Source organism: Labrus mixtus, chromosome 13 (genome assembly GCF_963584025.1).
Source record: "Labrus mixtus chromosome 13, fLabMix1.1, whole genome shotgun sequence".
NCBI lineage: Eukaryota > Metazoa > Chordata > Actinopteri > Labriformes > Labridae > Labrus > Labrus mixtus.
In genome coordinates, this window is record NC_083624.1 from 4,437,224 (window position 1) to 4,454,029 (window position 16,806).

General features: G+C 38.8%; 1 protein-coding gene across 2 annotated transcripts; it reads left to right on the forward strand.

Moving 5' to 3' along the window:
- Positions 1-1,624: 1,624 nt before the first annotated feature.
- slain1a (SLAIN motif family, member 1a) lies at positions 1,625-16,624 on the forward strand. Of its 2 annotated transcripts, XM_061053243.1 has the most exons (9): positions 1,625-2,189; positions 5,238-5,374; positions 9,807-9,923; positions 11,267-11,377; positions 11,588-11,737; positions 13,033-13,362; positions 14,251-14,439; positions 14,586-14,925; positions 15,722-16,624. In XM_061053243.1, exons 1-9 carry the CDS (start codon positions 1,735-1,737, stop codon positions 15,795-15,797), a joined length of 1,905 nt encoding a protein of 634 aa, XP_060909226.1. In that variant the 5' UTR covers positions 1,625-1,734; the 3' UTR covers positions 15,798-16,624. The 2 variants fall into 2 exon arrangements, with proteins under 2 accessions (XP_060909226.1, XP_060909227.1); XM_061053244.1 differs by lacking the exon at positions 14,251-14,439.
- Positions 16,625-16,806: the final 182 nt, after the last annotated feature.

A 16,806-nucleotide genomic window follows, 5' to 3' on the forward strand; every position in this document is an offset into this window, starting at 1 on the left:
ACGCTGAGTTTCTCCCAGGTCACTGGAAATATATAACAAGCAGCCATAAGAACATATTATTAAAAATCAAACTGTTAAATGTTTATCAATATTTTTGGGTATCATGGGATCTACTGTACTTATATTACTACTAATAGTATAGTATAGTACTAATATTTTTACAAGCTTGCAGAGTTTTTTCTGTGTTGTTTAACAAATGGCATAATGAATATACATTTTTTTGTAACATTCTGCAATATTGAAGCTTGTTGTAACTGTGTTCTTAACATCATTGTCTCTGTTCCCCTTTATAAATCTGAGATAGCTTACATTCACTTTTTATCCTACTACCTTTAAGGGGCACTTTTGTGTTTGACATGATAGGAGATACTGCAAGATATAGGGCCGGGGGCTTTTTCTTTGTGCAATAAAGGCAATCAATTTACTCGAAACTCAGATTGGTAAAATGTGTCAAATTTGTCTGTGTTTAGTTATCTTGTTTATGTTTTTAAATTAATATAAATATGTGAAAATCTGTAACTTTTTTTTTTCTTTTACACTTCAATCTTCAGTTTTGACCATAGACTGTATATTATTATTTACAGTCTATGGTTTTGACACAACATTAAGTTTGAAAATCTTGGAAACCTTTAGTAATGAATGAAAACGTAATTGGATATTCCCACACCAAAATTGTAGCCTATTCTCTTTTACTTGTTTTTTTTTTCTTTTTTTTAACTTTATTGGTGACATTTAGGCTACATGACAGGGAAGACAAAGAAAATACAGACAATGTAAACGTTTAACAATAATGGTTACAGTAATGTATGGATAATAGGACTAGTCTGGGATTAGAGATATCATTCTGGTAGATAAACAAGGGAGGGTGGAAAATAAATTTAAAAAATAAAAATAAAAATAAATAAATAAATAAAATAAAATAAAATAAAATAAAAAATAAAAAATAAAAAATAAAAAATAAAATAAAATAAAATAAAATAAAATAAAATAAAATAAAATAAAATAAAACATTATTGTAAAAAATTAACTGGTGTTTTGTTTGAAGGAAGTGAAGATAAATGTGTTATGTGGTCTGAACACGGCTTTTATAAAGAGCGAGAGTTTAACATTTGTTGTCGAGAGCAAGAAAAAAAAAGATATAAAATGATATCTTAAAATTAAGCAGCTCTGGGAAATTTTGACAAAGTTCTCATCTTCTTAAATAGAAAAATCAACTATGTCTGTGGTCGAGAAATTACTTTGGACTCAAAAATGATAAGATTTAGCTGTGTCATGTGTTTGTCCACCTGAGGACAATAACTAAAACCACATCAATAAATAGGAATAAAATGTCCCTTTAACATTTTTAGGTGTGTATACGAGCAAATGCTGATTACATGATCTATACATAATAAGATAGGTCTATAACATCAAGGAAATGCATACTCTGTGTACCAACCAGTATTAGGCTAATGTGTGTTCAAAGTACCCATAATGAATACTTCCTCAGCAGTGGTGTGATGGGAGTTGAACTCCAAGCTGCTGACCAATCAGATGCAGGCTGTGCAGTCATCCCAGAAGCAGCAGCAGCAGCATCAGTGTGTGTATCTGAGAGTGTGTGAGCGTGTGTAGTAGCTTTAAACGGGGGGGGCGGGGGGGGGGAATCTGGACACCCTCTGAATTGAATAGGACCCTCTGCAGGCAGGCAGGCAGGCCGTGCTTTTTTTTTGCCTCTCTCAATGTGCTTTTTACCAAATGGAAGCAGAGGTGCTGAACCCCCAGATGATGGCAGACGTCAATGGCAACAATAAAATCACCAACGCGGAGCTGGAGGTGTTAAAGCTTCAGGAATTGGTCCGAAAATTGGAGAAGCAAAACGAACAATTGCGGACCCGAGCGAACGCTGTAAACAATTGCTCCGTCGGCCCTCATCTCCAGACGTCGCTGTCTTGTCTACACATTGGTGCGCCGTGCGCGACTGACATTTTCTCCAGTAAATATGACATTCTAAGTCCGACACTGTCGCATCTTTTCGCCCCCGCCGGACCCAGGGGTTCACCGGAGGAGCCGTTCGCCTATTTCCAGCCCAGCTCGTCGTCTCCTGAGGCTGCTGGGGAGGACAGCGGCACCGAGGGAGAAACAACTGTTTTGGATGAGGTTGATATTTTGGACCTGAACGTCGTGCTCCCCATAGGAGAGCCTGATAGCTGGTAACTACTCTTGTTTCTATCAAACCACTTTACCACAGCCACATATGTGGATTGTACATTGTTAAATCTGACGACGTGTTTGTCTGACCCTGAAAAATGCCTCACATGCAACTGGATTGTCAATTAGCCACACATTTTGTGACATTATGTGAAATTCTACCCTGTCATGTATCCCTTTATTGATTTCATTATTGATTTTTTTTTTCTCCTGGTGGAGTAGACTTGCACACACCTTTTGCAACAAGAGTGAATCTTTCTAAGAGGAATAGCAAAATAACAAAAAAAAAAAAACAGATTTGCCACAAGCCTTGTGCATCCCAGAATGCACTGTGTGCATGCAGCCAAGGTAGGCTGAGATGAAATTAGAAACAATGACCCCCTTCAGCCTGTGATCAAACAGCTCGGCTTAGTGTGTGAGTGTGTAGTGTTTAGCCCCGGGCTGAACTACTTTGAATCTGTGTATCTGCAGACTTAGGTAGCACACACACACACACTGACATGCTGACTACTGAACCGTATCCAGCTTCATGTATCTGAAGTGATGATGTGGAAAATGTAGCACACCACTGAATATAGTGTCTGTATATAATTCTCCATTGAACACAACTAATTGACCCCCAAGTCAGTAACACCATGACATAGTTTCAGAGGGAGAGACCAGTTCTGCTTTGCTCATATACTTGGACATTGACACAATTTTATTTTGTTCATTATAAGAATCAATCATTTCTTTGAAGCACAATAGGACATCAGTAATTTAGCTTTCTCCTATATTTTACTATCTTTTTCAGAACAATTCAGATGCAGACATTTGATCAGAATCAGAATATACAGGGAATTTGACTTGGTGTATTGGTGCTAAACAATTAACAGGGAAATGAAGCAGAACTAGCAACAACTTAAATAATACAGTATAAGAAGCTATTACAATATATAAAATAGAATTTAAAAATGTAAAATATACAAAATAAAAAACACAAAATGTACAAAAGGTGCAATTTAGGAGCTGTGCAGTGGACTATGAGAAAAAATCTTAGTTTGTGTAACTACTCACAGAGTGCATGTAAGGAAGATAAAACATTTTATTTTAACCTCTTTGTGAACTCTTTTATGTTGGGGTTTTTTGTTTGTCTAAGGCACAAGTATCTAGTGAATTACTCATCATTTTATTCAGTGTCCAGTCCAAAAATCCCCAGATTTCATCATCTCATTGTCTCACAGTAATGTACACGCGCACCTCCCATACAAACTGAATGATGCTGTCACCACTTGAGTTGTTACACTGTTGGTGTCATAGCTTCTGCTGTTTCCTGTAAAATGGCTTTTGCTTTCCTGGAAATTTGAACTGCATCGGTTTACAGGCAGTTTGATTTTATGACCCCCCTCTACAGCCAAAGAGTCCTTACCTGTCTACGGCGCTCGTCTGAGAAATAGTGCGACTGTTAAACACATCCCTACAGATTCATAAAGATACACTGAGAAGCAATGTGTACAACACTCAATTCACCTGGTTGAACATTTTCCTTTGACGGCAAACAAAGGTTGAGAATCTTAAGGGATGTCAAAATGTGTTATTGTGGTTTTCCAGGGTTGAAAAATATATCAATGTGAGGATTTTTGACAAGCTGTTATCATTTCACTGCTTCTCAATTTAGAAAAGATAATGATTAGTTAAAATCTGGGGATTACAGGGAACATTCAGGGAAAATACTAATATTTGATAACCTATTAAGTGCCAATAGCCAAGTCACACATTGTTAGCATTTAACCAATTTCAAGTTTACATTAGTTCATTAGACATTAGACTTCTATGTTGTATTGTTCTCTTAGTTTTTGCTTTGTTTTTTGTTGTTTCCTGTCAAAGCGTCTTTGAGTATTTAGAAAAGTGCTATATAAATCTAATTTATTATTATTATTATTACTCTTAGCTATAGCTAACATTATTGTTAGCTAGAAATGTACACCTTTCTTTTGTTTTTATCATTTGTAACAATATCCTCATTCTCTCATTTCCTGTCACTCCTCAGCTATCATATACAGATAAAGACAAAAAAGCCCAAACAGTAATCTTAAAAAAGAAAAATATTTAATGTTAGCAAGCAAATAATGAAATAGTAACTGTAGCTTAGCACTTGAAATAGTCAATACTACTTTTTGCTAAGCACACCTTTCGTATTTCAAAGAATAAAAACCATAAAGTAATGATAGCTAGGTTTTGGTTAGATGCTAAAGTGTAGTGTATCACAGTAGCTTAAAGGCTTAATATGTGATTTTTCACACTTAAATATAAATCAAGTATATCCTCTGAAAATAACTCTGTGAGTCATGACTGTCTACAATGGGTGTAACACCCGAGTCCCACTGTCTGTGATGTTTTCAGAGTTTTCAGAGTCCTATCTTCAGTTTGTTTACATCGCCGGGACGGCCGGCTGACTCCTCCCCTCGCGTATAAAAGTTGTTTAATTGAGGGACTAGAGAAAAGAAGAATAACATACTGTACTCACTGCTTAACTGTGTTTCTAGATCACGCTCATTTCAGGTAAATTTACATGCAGTGTGAAGATACGAGCATAACAAAGATCGCTAGCATTAGCATGCTAACACAACGATGCAGCGAGAGTTGTTTTGGTTTCATGCTGGTGCTCAAGGGCGACATCTGCTGGATCAAAAAATCGCATATAAAGCCTTTGAAGGTTATCCAGTTTTTGTTTTAACTCCAAATATATGCCGTTGAACTTCACATATGGTCATTTAACTCCAAAAAAGGCTTATCTATTACAACCTTAAGCTAGCTTACATTACCGTTGGCTACAAATTAAAAGCTTTTCTATTTCAAAATGTTATGATATTCAATGGTGATGATAGATAGGTATCTGTTTCATGCTGTTGTTTCACAGTAGCTAATGGTTTATCAAACATTGTGTATGTTTTTGCCTTTAAAAGCAAATTGAATTTGAATTGCCCCCCGGGGACAAATAAAGTTTTTTTGAATTTGAATTTGAATTTGAACTGGTTTTAAAAGTACGTGTTGTGTGTTATGTGCTTCAGGTTGTATGTGAGCCCTAAATCCAAGCTGCACGGTGACAGTGTCCTCAGCCCTCTGCAGTGGTGCAGGCAGGTACTGGACCATCCAGGGCCCGAGGTGGAGCTGGCCAGGATGACCCTCTGTCACCGACTGGACCAAGGTACAGTGTGTTCACCGCTGTCAGATTAACAGCCCTCCATCTAGTTCCACATCTGGACATCTGTCTCTCTGTTCTGCTGACATGTGATCATAAGCTGTGACACATTTTCCGCCCCGCAAAGCGTCTCCACGTGCGGCAGGATTTCATCAACAGTTTCTGAGCCGTGGGAGCGATTTTCTCCGCTCCCGGCTCAGTTGTTACTCCACATTTGACCGTTTAACTCGCTCTCATTAACTTTATGGGATTTTAAATACCTCAGCAAGCTTCCCACAGAGAGATATTCTGTCCATGGTAGAAGAGTTTGGAGGACTCCCGTTTACACCTGCCAGTGACTCCAGAGAACAGTGAAGATCAGTCTGAGGGACTTGTTACTCTGCTTGATTATTAAAACACGATCCATTTGAAGAATGCCCGCTGTGCTGTTGAATGGCATTACACCGCGTTAAGTAGAAGGCAGTGAAGAGAGGATTAAAAAGCTGTGGTAAAAGAATCACCATTACACCAACAAGTGGTTCTTTACATGTGTTTTAAATTGTAGAGAAATGCTGAAGTAGCCTAATCAAAAGAGATTAAAACTTCTATATGAGAGGAAATAAATTCAAGGTTTTCAGGTTTTGACGGTGAGGTCAGAAGATCCATGGCCACTCTCATGTCTGTGTGTTGAAACTGTAAATGAGCCAGCGACCGGTTAAGCTTTCAACTGAAGGAAACTGGAAAGATTTGAAAGATACACTTAGCCGTAGCCGTGCTGGTTGGCTCAGTGGTTAAGTGCGTGCGTCCCATGTATGGAGGCTATAGTCCTCCAAGCAGGCAGCCCAGGTTTGAACCCGACCTGTGGCCCCTTTTCCCGCACATTCCCCACTCTCTCTCTCTCTCTCTCCCTGATTTCCTAATCTATCCACTGTCCTATCTCTACAATAAAGGCACAAAAAGTTCAAAAATAAATCTTACTAAAGCTAGTAAGGGGCTGAATGAGACTACAGGGGTTTCATGTTAAAGGCTTTATATGTGATCTTTTGATCCAGCAGATGTCGCCCTCGAGCACCAGCATGAAACCAAAACAACTCGCGCTGCATTGTTGTGTTAGCATGCTAATGCTAGCGATCTTTATTATGCTCGTATCTTCACACTGCACGTAAATTTACCTGAAATGAGCGTGATCTAGAAACACAGTTAAGCAGTGAGTACAGTATGTTATTCTTCTTTTCTCTAGTCCCTCAATTAAACAACTTTTATACACGAGGGGAGGAGTCAGCCGGCCGTCCGGGCGATGTAAACAAAGTGAAGATAGGACTCTGAAAACTCTGAAAACATCACAGACAGTGGGACTCGGGTGTTACACCCATTGTAGACAGTCATGACTCACAGAGTTATTTTCAGAGGATATACTTGATTTATATTATATTTAAGTGTGAAAAATCACATATAAAGCCTTTAAATGTTAAATAAATCATCATCACACTGAGTACTGACAAGCTGGAAGCTAGCTTTGAAATTCTGTCAATTCCATTTACATATATTATTAAAACCAATAGAATTGATTCATGTTTTCATTATCTCGTTAAATCAGGGATGTCAGGCAACTTAGGTCACAGCAAGAGCCACATTCATTTAATTCTCACTGCCAGAGGGCTAAATTGTAGGATACAAAAAACGATTACGGTCAATTATGTCTCAAATGTATCTCAACATATACCAGTGATCAAATATTATTATGGACATATTTCTGGTTTTCATGATTTCATGGCAGATTTTGTCACATTTTCTTCATGTTCCCAATTAATTAATATGTCAAAATTGACCTGAGGGCCACGTTGAGGGTTGATGGGGGCCGCATGTGACCCTGCGTTAAATTAAAGACTTTATTTTCTAATAATAATTATTGAAACCCAATAAAACATCCCGTTCTCTTTCTGTTGATGGGATCTGAGCAGTGCTAACATTAAAGTTAGCCTACAAAAATAAGTAATCTATAACACCCCCCCCCCCCCCCCCCCCCACCACCACCACCTTAAAACCACGTACAGCACACTTAAGAGTTTGTTGTTTTTAGTTTTACCAACATAGCCAGACATTGCTGTTCTCCCCCTGGTCACATATTTATGCTAAGCTAAGCTAAGCTAAACACGTTGCCATACCTACAGCTTCATAATGCACGGACAGACATGAAAGCGGTATTCATCAGGTCAGCTAAACCCTCGACAGGACAGCGAATCAGCGTTTACGATTTACTATTAAAAGCTCAATTATGTTCAAATGTTCATACAAAGGTCAGCGTAAGCAGTCCTTTAATTTTCCTGTCAAGCTAACAGTTTCACCAGTAATAGGAAAAAACTGCCAACTCCACCTGAAAACCTCTGACAACTGATATATATCCTAGATTAGATTTCAGAACAAAGCTGACGCAGCATGCACATCTACACAGTAATCACTACTTCAGTGTACCATTATACCTGCACTTATAAAAGATACTGGAACATTTATTCTGGGTTCACGACGTCTCGGGATGTGTTGGGTTTCTAAAACAAAGATATGATATTAATATGCACATAACCAGGTTACTACAACAAAACACACACAGATAGAATACAAGTGTGCTGCTGAATGACATTCCCTGCCAGACCCATTTTTAGATTTGCTGTTACTACACTCATGCACGGGCAGGGATATGGTTGCCATAGAAACCACGCTTATATTAACTAGGATTTTCGAGGCAGATTTGACCAGCACTCAATCGCAGCTCAAACAGCCTTCACAAGAAGCTCTTGTGCTGCTGCATGCACGAGTATAAACTGTGTGTGTGTGTGTGTCCTTTCAAGCTATCCATATAATGTAAATTCTTTGTATCCAAACTTTGTGTATTTATTTGTGTTTGTTTGGATATTCATCAGCGGGGGGGGTTGTGTGCAGTTCAAGGCCCCGCTTCTTTCTCTGCAGCCGTATTCAGTGAAGGTTGGCTCTCCTCCCCAGGGTCATGAATACATCCTTGTCTCTGAGTTTCAGTCGCCGTTGTTTGTGTAACTTGCTGTGAATGCTTGTTTTTATCCAGCAGCGGTTGAGCCTAATTGTGTCAGGAATGCCAAACGCTCCAATCTGTCAGGTGTGTGCCGCTCTGACTATTAATTAGAGGGGATCGACTCAGTGTTTACAAACCAAAACACACATTATCAAATAATCAAATTATCAAGTCATCTCGCCCCTTACAAATGAACTCACTGTTTGTCAGCAGTAAGTGGAGTATCTGTTTCAAATGCAGCATCACAGGAGTAACAGGTTTATACGTTGTGATGAACTTTTATCATTAATTAAGGATTTATGGATTATTAATGAGGATCCATTAGAGCTGACTGACAAAGCCTGATAACCCAGAATTAATGGATTTAATCGTTCAATTAATCAGTATTATTTTAATAACACCTAATCTTACTGAAATGACTCTTTAAATGTTGAGCAGGTTTAGACCGTTTGAAATGTTATCTTAATGCTAGAGTCAAGAGCTTGCAGTTATTTTTTAATGTCGTTACCAAAAGATCATTCATTGTTTCATTATTTTGTTGTTTAAAAATATATTTTTATATTTTCCTGTTTTTTTAGATAAAAAAAAAAAAAGGTTACATCTCCAGAAAACATGAAGGAAGGAAACGACTTTTGTTTATTGAGAACTTGAAGATTCTTGTTGGGTCAATAAATCGGACTGGTCACACCTGATTTCAGCCCTCACGATCACTCTCATGACTTTCCTGGAGGTTTATTTATTGATCAATAATGAGTTATCCTTGATCTGTCAATTATTAGATTTAATCATTTGCTGGTGTTTTTTTTAAGAAGTAATCTGTGCATGCTGACGGGACAGCCCTCTGGTTAAGAAAGTCTTTTTTTTTTGGTTTATTATCATGTAATTACCAGAAAACAAAGTTTGTTTTTCCTGAGATAGAGAACTTCCTTCCTTTTAACCTTGAGATTAAATTATTACATCTATGACCAACACAATTTAAGACTTTTAAAAACCTTAAATGCAGTATAACAGTATATGTTATGAATGTTCACACAGCAAGTATTCCTGTGAAGCAGTGTGTATGAAACCTCCACATCCTGAAGTAGACCGTAGTAGATCAAATTCTGATTTGGGGAATAGGATGAGGCCTACATGTTCAATCCCTGCTTATCCTCAAACCCCTCCAACAAAAAAAAATCTGTAGTTTAGCCCAGTAAGCCGCAGTTGAAAGCCAATCCTCGTCTTACCGTATCAGACACTTGTGTCCAAGCCATGACCCAATCATTTAAAACATCAATACTGATCTGTCAAAAGCAGATTAGCCTTAGAACAGACTGGGTAGAGACACAACCAAATGTATGTGTATGTGTTTGGCAGTGTGTATATATGTATGTGTGTGTGTGACTAACATGTCCTTCCCTGCACTCTTGTGTTTAGCCAAGCGAAGGCGAGGCGTCTCCTCCGTCCGTCCTTACAGCTGCATAGAGGGGCTCAACACCCTCAGCTGCCCCGTCCTGCCTTACTCTAAACCTGCTGCACTAACAGAACCCCCAGGTAACACAAACATACACATATCATGCATATCACTCCTGCTAACCGTGACACAGTCGATCTGTATTTCTGATAGGCTTGGAGGATTATAGATTATAGATTATTTAGATTCTAATAGGGACGAGATTACAAATGTCAGAGTTTCAATATTTGTCAGATACAGCTGCACGCACATTCTAAAAATAAACGATTTGCCATCTGGAGATCAGATATCGTCAACATGTTTCCAGTTTTCTGTGAACAGTGTTTTATTCAAGTGAAAATTGCAAGAGAAAAAAAAAACATTTTGTCATTTTGGTATTTTTTAAAGTGCTGCAATAATTAATTGGATCATAAATGGTATTTTCCCCGCATTATTTTGGTCATCCTGTAACCCAAACTTCCATCATTTTCATGAGTAGTGTGTATTCTGTTTTTGATTTGGTCACCTTAGCTGTGGCTATGCTAACAAAATGCTGGTCCGGTAGTTGGTCCACCACTTTTGAAAAGTCTGACATATCTTAAAAACTTACTGACCCTCTGTTGTCACATTTTGAACATCCGTACATGGTTCTAAATGGAGGAATCCTATTACATGATTACATGGCAGCTCAAAATGTATCAAGAGAATATCGCCTGAAATATCTCAGCATCTACAAGCTGGAGTGGTTACATTTAATTATATGAAATGCCCCCCTTTTTTTATTGCTGTTTAGCAACATGCTAACGTGCTAAATTGAAATGAGCATGGTAAATAAAACCTGCAGATGGTTTGCGTGTTAACGCTCATTATGAACATGTTAGCATTTAGCTGAGAGCACTTGCGGTTCTCGGCGCAGCCTCACAGAGTCACAAACATACAAAGACTTCTAGTGTCTAGCTTAGGGCGCCCTTAGTCTGAGTCTGCACAAATCTCTACATTCACACAATAACACACTCATATGCTTGATTTTCTCCATCAAATATTACCCTGTCAATGTGGGGTCTACAATTGAGGCTAACTATATACAATTTCAGCCACCCATATAAAGGCTATGTAACATAAGAGATCATTTAATTTCTCATTTTAAAACCAAATCTTTTCTTTAACCTCACCGTCATTTCTCTGTTGCAATTTATAGTCGTAAAAAAAAGAGCCCAAAGCATCTGTTTCTTTCATAACCCAGATTCTTTAACAACCTGTTACTTGCAGTTTACAATCAGATTACAGCAAAATCTTAAAAGGAGATTATAAGGTTGCACCCTGAGACAGATGGATGAACGCAGCCTGTCTTCTGCCTGTTTATCCATACATATGAACACGTTATATTAACGCAAATGTGCTTCGCTATGATCATTATTGAATCGTCTCTCTTTTTCCTTTAAAGCCCCGTTGCTCTCCTCTAGTCCGTCTTTTATCCAGCCGACTCTCCCGCTCAGGGCAAGCTGCAGTTTTGGTGACAGAGCGCCCACCTTCCTATCAACTACCACTCCCCACAGTAAGACCCTGCTAACAATATGTCTCCTCATTCATTTGTGCTGTTTCATCCTGTGTGAGTCACTGGTCATTAAATACAGGACACATTGTTTTTTTTTTACTTCTGCCCGGATCCTTTGTGTATTGATCAAATCAATGCTTTTTCATGGCTTTAGAAAAGTGACGTAACCCGCCGGTCAGATGAATGTGGTTTGTTTTTCTGTGTTCTTAGCCGTGGGTCGCCGGCATGCAGCAATCAGCCCCCAGTCTTCCCTGGACAGTGAGGTGGGTGTGTCAGAGCTGGAGAACGACTCCATCTCTATGAGCTACAAACTGCAGGACATGACGGACGTGGAGGTCATGGCACGACTTCAGGAGGAGAGTGAGTATTGAAATAACTCATAAGTGCTACACGGGAGGACCAGATAGAAAATATATCTTTGATGAAATAGGACCTTAAGTTTGAAGTACATTGATTGAATGCATAGGAACAGTATTCATCAACTTCTTATATACTAAATATCAGGGGTGAAAACAGTTCAAAAATATTGTAATCAAATGTACTCTTAGATTAAATTTAGCTGGAATAGAAGTAAACTTACAAGTCTGTAAATCTACCGAGATACAAGTAAAAACTTGTTGTCATAAAATTTACTTTAATTAATGAACACTAAGTAGGAATATTTCCTAGGCAACTAATTTCCTAGTGGGTTAAACAGAAATTTTAATTCACACTAACCAACTAGTCTAAAGGTAAGAAAGCACAATTTATTTGAATGTACAAAATTGTATTTGGTTTGCAGAGTGAAGCTAACGTTAGCAGTGCTAGCACCACCAGCCTTCGGTCCTTATGGCTTGTTAACATCCACATGCCTGTTCTTACACATTGCTAAGGTCTTAAGATCTTAAGAGATAATAAGTGCAATAAGAAAACATATTTATATTTTCATCTCATTGTACAGTGTTCCCCTTGTTATTTTTTTTGTATTATATATTTGCTTTAATACAGTGTATAACTTCTGTACAGTTTATTTTAAATCACTTAGCTGTTACTACAACTTCTTTATTTTTACTTTTACTTTTTTTGTACTTTTCTACTCTTTTTTTCTCAATGCTATTCTGTTTTATATATAATTTTAACTTTTTTGTAGAAGCTGACTCAGGGAGAAACGCACAAGAATTCCAATGTACCTGTACTGTCCTGTACCTGTGCAAATGGCAATAAACATCTACTCTATTCTGAGGTCGATATGCCAGGTTAAAGTGACAAAGCCAAAATATATTTTAATGTCAAATTTTTTATATCAAAATACTGCCAAAAACGGTGCTGCTGCGATGAGGTCTGTTCACTGTGTTTTCTTGTTTACATCCATGTAGTAGAGCAGAAAGAGTAGGCCCCTTAACCAGAGCAGTTTCAGCATAACAACACAATATAAAATGTACATTTTTGATGTATGACTAAAACTAAGGTATTGTGAAAGATGTTTGACTTCTGACTATTTGAAGGCTTTGTTATCTTCATGAGTTTATATATTATGCAGCAGATTATAAAAAAACTGTACATATATTTACTAAATAGCGGATTAGTGGCGCCTCCAGAAGAAAATGTGTAGTTTCCTATATGAGGCTCAGGTTGTTGTTTTCCACATGTAAAAAAAAAAATCTGTCACCCTTCAGGTCTCCGACAGGACTATGCCTCTACCTCAGCCACGGTTAGCCGTCGCAGCTCCAGCTTCTCCTTACACTCCCTCCGGCGGGGTGAGATGGATCTGGAGGAGGAGGACGAGGAGGACGACGTGTACGACCAGCTCCCTCCTCCCCAGCCTCGACTCTTCCGCACAGGGTCTATGCAGCGGGGGAGCCTGCCCCACTCCCACACCTTCTCAAGTATCAGAGAGTGCAGGCGCAGCTCCCTCACCCCTCAGTTTTCTCTCAGCGGACTCTCACAGTACTCCGGACCTTCCAGCCTCACAACAGATACACAAACAGCGTACAGGAATAGCACAGGTGAGTCCTCAATGTTTGAAGTCCCTGTCCATTTATAGTTGTAAAAAATCTCTAAATATCCATCATGACCACAAGGGTTCGGATTCTGTTAGTGAGATTAATATAAATGTCCCAATTCAGGCTGAAAGCATCCTGATAGAATTACCCACATTCACGATGTCCCAAAGTTTCTGACAAGACGACTTTAGTTTGTGCCAAGGAGGATTTAGAGAAGGGCTGCTGGTTACAGGATTTGCAGAACATCCTCAGTTAGGGTCAGTGTGTCAGTGTACTCTCTTCACTCAGTAACATGACTGGCTGATGTTGTGGTCTTAAATCCAGAAAAAAAAATCTCATCCTGATTACTTTTTGCAGTCAGACATATCACTCATCAAGCCTTTGAAAATGTGAAAATAGGCTGTTTCTGTAGTTTGCCATTGAAAACTTTATCCGACACAGAGATTTCAGGCATTTGAAATAACTATATAAAATAAAAAATATTTACGCTGAGGGTCTTGTTTGCATTTGAAGGTTATATCGAGGCATCAGTAATGTCAGTACGTTTCATAACCAGCTCAAACTCCTCCCAGGAGCTTTAAATAAACTATTGGGAGGGAAAGTGTTGGGAAAGTGGGAAAGCTGTAATTTTAAGACTTTATTTTGTATGTCGCCTTGGATAAAATCGTCTGCTAAGTGAATTTTAGAATTGTAGACTCACATAAGGCATATCATAAAATGTACATGTTGTAGTTTGACAGGAGAATATGTGAAGGATTTTTTTTGTCTGACTGTTGTTTTTTTTTTTTTTTTTTGCCAGATTGTTAGATTATTCAATTCATTATGTAAATGTGACTGAAAAACTCCCAGTAGAGTTGACTTCAATCTGGTTTTGTTGATATGGTCACATAGACAAGCTACGGAGAAGCATGCCCAACCTGATCCGAGCTCCCAGCATGCCCAGTGTTCCCAGTATTCCATGCCTGGCTTCCCCCGTCAACCCCCCCTCCCATGGCCCCTCCTCCTTGCCAACAATCTCCTCCCTCCGGAGTAGCCAGAGTTTTGACTCGTCCAATGGGCTCGCGCGACTCCAATCCTCCAGTAAGACTTTTTTTCCACAAGCCTTTGAATAAATCAGCAAAACACGGCTCATTTTTATTCATGAGTGAAAGTAGGGCAACTGTTTTGGAAACTTCAAAATGCAATCATGTCGATGATATTGGACTCATTTTGATCTTTTGTATCAGTTCCCTCCCCAGGCCAGCTCAATCAGAGGGTCCAGAGCGTGGGGAACTTCCCCACCATGTCCCGTCACCCTCTAAAAGCGACGGCCTACGTCAGCCCCACCGTGCAGCAGGGTCCCACCTCCACCCCCCTGTCCACCTCCATCAGTCTACACTCCATCCCCAGCAGTGTCTCTCTGCCGCAGCCCCTCAAACCCAGCAGCAGCAGCAGTCTGCTTACTCAGCCCCTAAAAGCAAGCGTCAACCAGCCGGCTGTCCCTCGCAGCTCCCTTCCTCGTCCAGCCTCCTTTGTGGGGACAAGTGGAGTTCCTCGTCCGAGCAAAATCAGCCAACCCACACGCAGGTAGGAGCAGACATTACCTTATTAAAGTAAAATAAAATGTGTGTGTGGGGGACAAACAAAATAAGACATTTCATTTTGTCACCTACTTCCTAGGATTCCGGGATATTATCGCGATCATTCATTATTTTCAAGACAAAACAGTAAAATACCAAAGTTACATACAAAAAATACTAACAGATTTTTTTAAAGATATACAGATAAAATGAAATTACTTATTAATACCATCCTCAGAATAAATTAATCCCATCCTCACACTAAATAAATCAGCATCTTGTGTTAAATTGGGTCATACAAAGGCATTTAAAGTGCTTCTCCTTCGAGAGGCGCCATGGTTCCACAGCCCAGACTCAGTGAGCTGGACAAAGAGAGAGACGACGCTATTCTTAATGTAATTTAAACAAGAATTTATGAAAATGATACAAAACAACCTGATAAAAGAACCTACAGTAGTGATAGCAAAGAAGAATATATATTTGTGGTGTAATGGAGTCAAAACTAAAGTGTATGATAAGGATAAGAGAGCGTGATAGAGAATGAGAAGCCAGCTTAGATGTGAGTGTTTTTATGTGATATGTCGGTACATTAAATATGAAGCTACAACTAGATGCTGGCTAGCTTAGCTTAGCATAAAAACTTTGAAAAAGAAGGTAGAACCCAGCCTGGCTCCAGCACTGAGGCGAACTAACTCTCTGCTACCAGTTGGGCTCCACCCACAAAACACATCAAACACCAAAATGTTCTGTCATCATTAATAAAAAAAAAAGGTTTTTAACTGTCTGTTTCTTTCCGCCTGCAGTTTGCTGACTCCTCCAAAGAGCCTGGCTGCCCTTAGTGCCCTGAGGGACGGCAGCTGGAAAGACGGCTGCTACTGAACCCAGAAAAACAAACACGATTCAAGAGGTGAACAGGGTAATGCTTCATTGGTCCCAAATTATTTTACATTTTTAGTCGTCAGAAGGGGCCAAAGTCTTGGGCTGAGATCCAAGATAGAGTGACTGTTAACATTTGTAAAAGGCGTACTCTAAATGACAAGAGTAAAGACTGAGGACAGAAGGGGTCCAGCAGGCTGGATCTGTACTCAACACCTGCAGAAACACAGACTGACACACTTTGAAAACAACCTGGCAATATGCTGATAATCAGCTGTTAAATGTGAACTGGATCTTCTTTGATATGTTGTTTTTGATTGGTTGTTGTCGCTAGTTAAGGCTTTCATTCAACAGAATGAAAATTTCTCTCCAGTTAAAAAGGTAAAGGGGGAAAAAAGCTTTTGTACATGCTTTTAATGATTTCCTATGACAAATTCTGCAATCATTTTTTTGGTCAGACTGTTGCGTCAGATATGATGTTGAACCAGGAGTTTTGTTACATCCTGTGCCTCTTTGAAAGTCGTGTAATTCATGTCACTTATATTTATTGGCTGGACCTCACAGCACTTTTTATCAGAATTATGTTTAACACTTAAAAATACATGATCTGATTTGTTTCTCAAGTGCGATATGATGTTTGTTAAAGTGAGTGTACACACATTATCTTTTGGCTATCTTCTTTTCAATATTGTTTACATCACAGCTAATATTTGAAATGTTCTCTGATAAACATAACCGCTGCAATCATATTGCACATGATGCTTTTTAAGGATGGCAAGAATCTAAAGAGGAGGTGAATTTTTTAAAGTGAATAAAAGCCTTTCAAAATATGTGTGTTTTTGCTGGTTGTTTTTTAATAGTTAACTTTGTGATAAACCACTGCAGACAGCACTAGTATTCCAATGAAAACTGACATATTAAAGGTCACATATAATCCTCCTTTTCAAGAAGTTTAAATATGTCTCAGAGTTCCCCAAAACATGTGTGTGAAGTTTCTTGTTCTAAATCCACT

Bases quoted from the DNA above. Each gene is read 5' to 3' on its own strand.
- slain1a (XM_061053243.1), top strand. From the start codon at position 1,735: ATGGAAGCAGAGGTGCTGAACCCCCAGATGATGGCAGACGTCAATGGC. The intron at 13,363-14,250 runs GTGAGTCCTCAA...ATGGTCACATAG, and splicing joins AGCGTACAGGAATAGCACAG to ACAAGCTACGGAGAAGCATG. The intron at 14,440-14,585 runs GTAAGACTTTTT...CTTTTGTATCAG, and splicing joins CGCGCGACTCCAATCCTCCA to TTCCCTCCCCAGGCCAGCTC.